General features: G+C 38.6%; 1 protein-coding gene and 1 pseudogene across 1 annotated transcript; one reads left to right on the top strand and one right to left on the bottom strand.

Annotated features, from left to right (window-relative positions):
- Positions 1-3,733, top strand: LOC110597254 (olfactory receptor 7E178-like). Its single transcript, XM_078029780.1, has 2 exons — positions 1-29; positions 2,791-3,733. Exons 1-2 carry the CDS (start codon positions 1-3, stop codon positions 3,731-3,733), a joined length of 972 nt encoding a protein of 323 aa, XP_077885906.1.
- A 3,256-nt stretch (positions 3,734-6,989) lies between these two features.
- LOC101968222 (olfactory receptor 7E24-like) lies at positions 6,990-8,250 on the bottom strand (annotated as a pseudogene).
- Positions 8,251-8,800: the final 550 nt, after the last annotated feature.

Genomic DNA, 8,800 nt, shown 5'->3' with positions numbered 1-8,800 from the left:
ATGACTCAGCATAGACTCAGCACTACCCAGTAAGTGCTGGGGGAGAGGATGGATGGAGGAAGGACTCTCTGGAGTGATCTTTCCCCATCATTAAGACAACATGACAGTGTGGGGTAGATAGATGCGAAAATAAAAATATGTAGAATATCAGCTACTTTAACTTTGAAGTTTATGCACCTGGCAGTGGGGGAGGTGCCAAAAAATCTCATTCAACCTTTTGATTTCCTTGCACACCGGTTCTATGCGTGGAAGTAGCAATTGGGTCCTGTGAACTTTTTCCTAAACATTTCTAATGGTTTATGAAGGTGATGAGGGGAAGAGATTGGCAATAATCGTATCATGAACTGATACTGACAGTTTCCTAAAGGGAGTCTCTGATCTCTATGTTCCGTGTAGCATGTTTCATTTCATGTACACAGTCTTCTGCAACTCAGAAGCTCCACCAACATTATTATTTTACCAAAATGAAAAGACAGCATTTTTATGTAACTTCATAATTTGTGTTTAGATGTAAGATAATGAAGCCATGATTGAATTGAGCTAAGTATCACAGACAACAAGCATTTACCCAGAATACTCTTGGAAGGTTTTCCTTATAACAACCCACACAGCTATTTCAAATACTAAGAAAAATCCCTGATACTCCCTGTGCTCTTTGAATTAAGGTTCCTGGTGGATCATCCAGGTCAGCAGTGGTTGGCCCCAGCTGCTTCCATCATAGACAGGATGGCTGAGCTCACAGGCAAAGGTTAATGATATGGAACTAAAGTGTGGATTTTCTAACTCTTATCCCAAAACCGCTGTATTCTTTACTGGATCCCACTGGAAATATCTCTCCTATACAAGAGGAAATATCTTAGTAATTATGCAGGGGCTCATACTAGTCATACCTCAGGAATATTTTTGAACAGTACATCTTAACCACAGTAAATTGTGTTTGATGAGGACCAGTTTTTATTTAACCAAAAAATATTCCTGATTAATAGAACACCTGGAATGCATATCAATTACTGGAATTCAAAAAACTGTCTGCCACCCACATATTATGCGGAAATCCTCATTTGTATGATATGGACTCAGGCACAAGATTTTGGAAAGCTGGTCATAAAAATAAATTGACAAATTAATTGTTATCCTTCAGGTAATGGTGTGCATCAGCTAAGGCTTTTGAGGTTAAGGAATTTGCTTCACATGTTGATCTAAACTTCTAAATTTCATGGGCAATAATGTGTTGTAGATGGCTTGAATGAACATTGTTTTTTTTCAGATAAGTCTTAAAGAAAATGCAAGTGGATATTGAAATTAAAACTAACATGAAAATATTGACAAAAATGTACCCTCTGAATTTATGGGAGCAGTTTCTTTGGGGTAATAGGTATACAGAAAATGGAATCATGTAGAGATAGTAAGAACCACATTTCATATGTAATAAATTAAATCCTGGTAAAATATTGGTTTGAAGCACATATTACTAAATGTTTATTTTTAATATGGGTAGTAGTTACTGTTAGTAGTCATAGAAAATACTACTAATAGGACATTTTCAGAAAGCCAGCAAATATTCTAGGGCTGTGATTTACAACCCTGGTATAAGACAGGATGACCAAGAGCTTCACCAGCTGATATTATAATCAAACTGATTTTAATCCAGTACCAGGGCATCTTGGTATTTCAAAATATTCACAAGTAAATATAAATGAGACCGAAAAGTGCTCCCTCATGTGATTTAAAAAAATATTTTAAAGCATTTCAAAAATAACACATAAGCTATGTAATGATTTTCCCCAGTCTAGATGTGACTAAATGGTCCAGATGTGTTTGAATAATTTCCTACATTTTTCTGTTGCATTTTTCCCAATTAAATGACAGTGTGAATTGATAAAGGAATGAACCTGAGTTGCCTTCAAGTAGCGGATGTGAAAGAATTATAATCCATTTACCAGGAAATATTGATATGAAAATCTACTAAGTGGTATTAGAAGTATCATACCCAAACTTTGGTTCTGTGTGTTCCCTAATGCTAAAGTCCTCAAACATATGTATAAGGGTTTATGATCAGAATAACAAAGAAGCAATGTACCTAAGCCACATAAAGTTTTTAGAAAGCAAGGAGTAGATTTCTTTAGTAGATATTTGAGGGAAGACATATAGAGTTGGCACAAATAAACATACACAACAAGAAAATTCAAAAGTGCTAATATTTCATTAGCAGTGAATCATTGACGGGGCAATGTGCCTTAAGGCTGATGATATTGGTTATGTACATTCATCTTAAACATATTAATCAAAATTAGAGTCCAACACGAATAATGATTCAAGCTATCTATTACATTAGTTTTGGAATACATACAAAATTTGAGTGAGGACTCAATTCACAGAGGAGGGGAAATAGAATGCATGAGAAGCAGAAAAACTCAGGGGAAATAAGTAGTGCATAATGCTTTCTGATGTAAATGATCAAATTTAGTGTACCAAAATAAGTTAAAAAAGAAAGAAAATATGGAGGGAAGGAATTCCATGAAAATATAAGAGGTATCAGAGAGTAGAGGAAGGGATTGAGGGGGAGAAAGGAAGGACTGGGAAAAGGAGGAGCCAGGGACTGAGCCAGACCGAGCTCTCCTTCCTGCATATGGGAATATACCACCCTGAATCTCACTTTTACTTATATCCACAGGACAAACATATGCGTGGTGTTTAAATATTCTAGGCTAATGTACTGGGTAACATTGTGTTGATGCTTGCATGTATTTATTGGTTTCCTTTTTCCAACACATTTTTCTTTTTCAAAAGGTGCCCAAGCAAAACTGATATGAAAAATCTAACACTTGCCTCAGAATTCCATCTCATGGCACTCTCAGAGGACCCAGAACTGCAGCACGTCCTCTTTGGACTGTTCCTGTCCATGTACCTGGTCACAGTGCTTGGGAACCTGCTCATCATCCTGGCTGTCAGCTCTGACTCCCACCTCCACACCCCCATGTACCTCTTCCTCTCCAACCTGTCCTTGGCTGACATTGGCTTCATCTCCACCACGGTCCCAAACATGATTGTGGGCATCCAGACTCAGAGCAGAGTCATATCCTATGAAGGCTGCCTGACACAGATGTCTTTTTTTCTCATTTTCGGGTGCATGGATGATATGCTTCTGACTGTGATGGCCTATGACCGCTTTGTGGCCATCTGTCACCCCCTGCATTACCAAGTCATCATGAACCCTCGCCTCTGTGGCTTTTTAGTTCTGGTGTCTCTTTTGCTTAGCCTTTTGGAATCCCAGCTCCACAATTTGATTGCCTTATACTTTACCTTCTTCAAAGATGTGGAAATTGCTAATTTCTTCTGTCAACCTTCTCAGATCCTTAGTCTTATCTGTTTTGAGACCTTAACCAAAAATATCGTCATGTATATTGTTGGTGCCATCTATGGCTTTCTTCCTGTCTTAGGAATCTTTTTCTCTTACTATAAAATTGTTTCCTCCATTCTGAGGATCCCATCCTCAGGTGGGAAGTACAAAGCCTTTTCCACCTGTGGGTCTCACCTGGCAGTTGTTGGCTTATTTTATGGAACTGCCATTGGAGTGTACCTTGCTTCAGCTGTATCAGACTCTCCTAGAAAGACTGCTGTGTTCTCCGTGATGTACACTGTGGTCACCCCCATGCTGAACCCCTTCATCTACAGCCTGAGGAACAAGGACATTAAAACTGCTCTGATGAAGCTACAGAGCAGGCCATTCTAGTCTCATTATCACTTTCTTTCTTTCTGTAGTTCAGGGTGGAAAAACCAATCATATAGACCTACATTCTCCTTTATGTGTCTCTAGAAGTGTGATGGCTTTCATTTCACTCCATGTTTCATATGTAGATATTGCTTCCTTTGGTTTGTGTTTAATTGAATTTTATGAGTATTCAGAAACATTTTTTCAATCATCAACCTTTGTAATTTCTCAACAACACTGGCCTACAAATGAAATGTTAAACTCTCTTTCTTAGCCAGGGGTCAGGGTATGGCACCAGGTTTAAACCCAGGGTCTTTTAACAAATTGCAGTTGTAAAAAATAAGCACTGAGTTTTTAAATGATAACAAAAAATGGAGAAAGGATTTTGCACTGTGTAAACACAAACATGTTACCATCTGCCAGAGTCCAGAGAGAAAGACTTCTTAGATTCCAAATAAAATATTTGGAATTACATCAACCTTGAAATTAAATGATGATAATAATGATGATGATGCTGACGACCACCACGATAACAACAATGATATCTTCCCTTAATGAGTTCTTACCATTTTCCAAAGTGCTATAAGTAGGGCTGGATTTGTGGCTCAGTAGTAGAACACTTACCTGGCATGTGTGAAGCCCTGGGTTTGATCCTCAGCACCACTTATAAGTAAATTAATTAAATAAAGTTCCATTGACAACTAAAAAAAATCTAAAGTGCTATAACTAACTATCATTAAAAATGAAAACATTAAGCCTATAGACAAGTACCAAGTTTTAGCACACAGTTAATAAATTCAGGAACTAGTCAAAAAATCAAATTTTCTGTTTGTAAAGCCCATGAATTGAATCTATTAACATGAGAATGAAAGTTTAAATTATTGATGCAAAACAATGCACCGAAGATTGTTTTAATCAATACATCCTACCACATCTTCTCAGCACCCTCTTGGTTCAGTGAGTATTTTTTCCCCATCAATTTACAGTTGAATAAGTTGAACGAAATGTGTTTTCTACCATATTCAATGTCACACTGTTTTTATTAGTTTACCTTTAAACACCTGAAATGTTCACTTTAAAAAATGTACTTCTTTAAAGTGATAAGAGGAATAATCTTTTGATAGGAAACCCTTTGCCTGGTCTTTGACAAAATTACCTGCTATCATACCTGGCCCTGGCAGATAAGCACTGTGGTGGCCCTTAACTTGGTGCTGAAGAATCTGGGGGTTAGGGAGGATCCCTGAAGGAAGCCAGGTGGGGGAGCAAGATGGTGGCAAAGGTCTCCAACCCTTGACTCCCCATAGACACACCAGTATGAACAGCTGTGCCCCAAACTACCTTCGAGAGAGCTAAAGTAGCTGGGTCAGAGGACATGGCACCCATTCTGGGGGTAGTAATGAGTGCAGCTCTGAGGTAGCAAGGGTCTCAAGTTTTCAGGCAATATCTGGGGAGTTGAGGGTCTTCCAGGCTCAGATATTTCTGTTATCTGTGTGTGGGGTTTTGTTTTCTCTTTTAAATCCAGGCATGGGTTGTCACAGTACTCTTAGAATTAAACTGAATTTCCTGATCCATTTCTACAGTCATTTCCCACCTTGAGATTCCTTGGTGTTTTTCAGTCCTGGACATTTTAATAAGGTGTTTCTGGGTTGTTTTTTTTTTAAATTTCATTTTTGTATTTTTTCCTGATGGACAAAGTAGGACTTAAATAAAGAGTGGTCTGTGGCAATCTTCCCTCCACAGAGCTACCTGGCTGAGAGACCCCCATGCTGTGGAAGTGAAGTCAGTTTGTCCTTAACTGTTGTGAATAACGCTTTATCACATGCCCACTCAAGTTGCATATGGTGGGCAGGGTGCCTCTGGAGGACTGAGAGAGAATGTGAAGAGGGCCAGATGGCAGGTATTGAGAGGTGGATGGGGTGGAAGAACTAACTATTGGCTAAGACAGATTGTGCCATAGGGAAAAAAAAGTGTTGTTTTTCTCTTGAAGTTATTCATAGAGTGTGGCAGGGACAGGACACTCACATCACAGCCAAAGAAAGATTTACCATACGTGGCATGTTAAAACCGAGGGTGGTCATATTCATACACCAATTTTCCTCCTATGATGAGTACCTGAAGAAAAATTAAAAGCAGAACTTCTTGCATTCTTTATTAGATATCTCCAATTTATAAAAAGCATGTCTTCATTATTGTATACATTTACTTTTGTAGAACTGTTTAAAATCTATATTTTATTCTATAACTCTTAATCTTTGGAGGAAATAATTCCATTCTTCATTATATTAAAAACAAATAAGCTCACATTTATTCTCTCAAGAGTTTATGGAGCATACTATAGAAAGGCAAGCAATCTTGTTAGGAATTGAAATACTGGATGTATGTCCATAAAACATAAATATTTAGTATTTTAATAGGATATTGTGATGGCTAATTGGTGGGCTATTGGTGTCTAGATTTTTGACGAATCATCATCTTGGGTATATGTGTCTGTAAGTGTCTAATTATTTTAGTTATCATTTTAGTTGATAGACCAAGTAAAGCAGATTGCCCCTGCCCCGTATTGGTCTGTTTTCTGTTGCCATAATAAAATATCTGAGGCAGAGTAAGTGATACAGAAAAAAAAAAGATTTATTTTGCTCAAAGTTTTGAAGGCTGAACCTCTAAACAGTCTGGCACTGGCTGAAGTGAGAGCCTCAGGACAAATGAGATTACAATTGTGTAAACACCTGTGAGGCAGAGAACCCATGGCAAGGAAGGACGCCAGAAAGTGAGGAGAATCCAATAGTATTTGTTTATAGGAAACCTGAAATATGATCCCACTTACCACAACTCACAGGGATGTCCTGAACAACGACATATATTTAAAACAAGCTTTATTTCTTCAGCACATTTTGAAATGTTACAATTGTTGACAAATCTCAACATACATTTTTCCCCCTGTTACAATCACTCAGTGTTCACTCGAAAATAGAAATAAATATAGTTATTATAATGGAGTAAATTGCATATGGGCAATAAGCTGGATAGTTACTACAGGACAAAGGCCAAAAGGGGACACTGAGTCACAGAGACAGTAACTGAAGGAGCCTGTCAATCACTGAGGGCTCAGGAGTGGGAAGGGAGTGAGCTCACCCTGTAACTCCAGCCTCATAACCCTCTGAAACTCGATGAGGTGTCAGAGCCAACAATCTGAAAAATGATGTGCCCACGAGGTAGAATTCCTAGGTCTAGGTGTTACTACTCATGGATTCTCCCACATACATTCCAACGGAGCAGCTCAGGTCCTGCCATAGACTTTTCCACTGTGGAACCTCCTTAGGGCATTTTTAATGTCCCTGTTCCTCAGGCTGTAGATGAAGGGATTCAACATGGGGGTGACAATGGTGTACATCACTGAGGAGGCCACACCCTTTCTGGGAGAATGTGAAACAGCTGACCCAAGGCACACCCCAACACTTGTTCCATAAAATAAGACAACATCTGAGAGGTGAGACCCACAGGTGGAGAAGGCTTTGTACTTCCCCCCTGAGGATGGGATTCGCAGAACGGAGGAAACAATTTTGTAGTAAGAGAAGAGTATTACTGAGATAGGGAAAAAACAAATATGGCACCAACAAAACATGTGACTAGGTTTTTGATGAAGGGTTCAGAACAGTCAAGATTAAGGATTTGAGCAGGTTCACAGCAGAAATTATAAATTTCCACATGCTTGAAGTAAGCAAATTGTAAGACAATGAAATTATGCAACTGGGAGTCCAAAAGGCTAAGTATAAAAGACACAAAAACCAAGAAGCCACAGAGGCGAGGGTTCATGATTACTGGGTAATGCAGGGGGTGACAGATAGCTACAAATCGGTCATAGGCCATTACAGTCAGAAGCAGATCATCCATACATCCAAAAATGATGAGGCAAGACCTCTGTGTCAGGCAGCCCACATAAGAGATGACTGTGCTGTGAGTTTGGATGTCCACAATCATCTTAGGGACTGAGGTGGAGATGAAGCAGATGTCAGCCAAGGACAGGTTAAAGAGGAAGAGGTACATGGGGGTGTGGAGGTGGGGGTCAGAGCTGACGGCCAGGATGATGAGCAGGTTCCCAAGCACTGTGACCAGGTACATGGACAGAAACAGGCCAAAGAGGACAGGCTGCAGGTCTGGATCTTCTGAGAGTCCTATGAGATGGAATTCTGACTTACCTGTTAAATTTTGTGATTCCGTATTGCTTGGGCAACTTTTGCAAAAAGAAAAATAAAAGTAAAATTGTTGGGGAAAAAAGAAGTAAGTTAACAGGCACTCAGTACTCCACATATATTTTGAACTCACATATTCACAATTTAAGTGTTCACACTTCAGTTCTGTAAACCCTCAGTAATGTTTCTCAGTTGGGACAAACCCAAACTTTCAACTATCCCAATTCATGGTTTCTGTGTTATTCACTTTCTTGTTTGCACACCTACTTTGGAGAGACTTAAGTTGAACACTGAAAACTAAGAACATCAGTGATAACAACTCCAAGCTCACCTTGCAATATGACCCATTCTTTTGAGAAAATAATAGAGAAAAAGTAAGAGTTCCCACTTCCAGAAAAACAAACCAAAACCAACATCACTATAAAGTAATTTAAGAAGCATTGAAATTTACATTATTCTTACCTTAAACCAAAGTGCAGTATCTATGTACTTGAAATGCACAATATTACAAAATCTACAAGAGTTAGGACTGCATTATTATAATGCTATTAGAGTTGACAGTTGGAAATCAGAATACATAGTTATGTGCCAATAACTCCCAGAAGGTTTTCTTCCTTGTTAGGTTCTGATTTCCTTAAGTTATTCAAGTGCTCACTCAAATTTTGATAGTCTTTTAAGAAGTATTTAATATAAAAGTGTGATCTCTGATGGTAATGAACTTCAACTTTACATATATAGTGTTTGGTTAAATGACATAATCAATTTTTTAGGGAGAGAGAGAATTTTAATATTTATTTTTTAGTTCTTGGCAGACACAATATCTTTGTTTGTATGGGGTTCTGGGGATCGAACCCTGGCTGCACGCATGCCAGGTGAGCGTGCTACCACTTGAGCCATA

This window comes from Ictidomys tridecemlineatus, chromosome 2 (assembly GCF_052094955.1).
Source record: "Ictidomys tridecemlineatus isolate mIctTri1 chromosome 2, mIctTri1.hap1, whole genome shotgun sequence".
Lineage (NCBI taxonomy): Eukaryota > Metazoa > Chordata > Mammalia > Rodentia > Sciuridae > Ictidomys > Ictidomys tridecemlineatus.
This window is presented reverse-complemented; position numbering and strand designations above follow the sequence as displayed.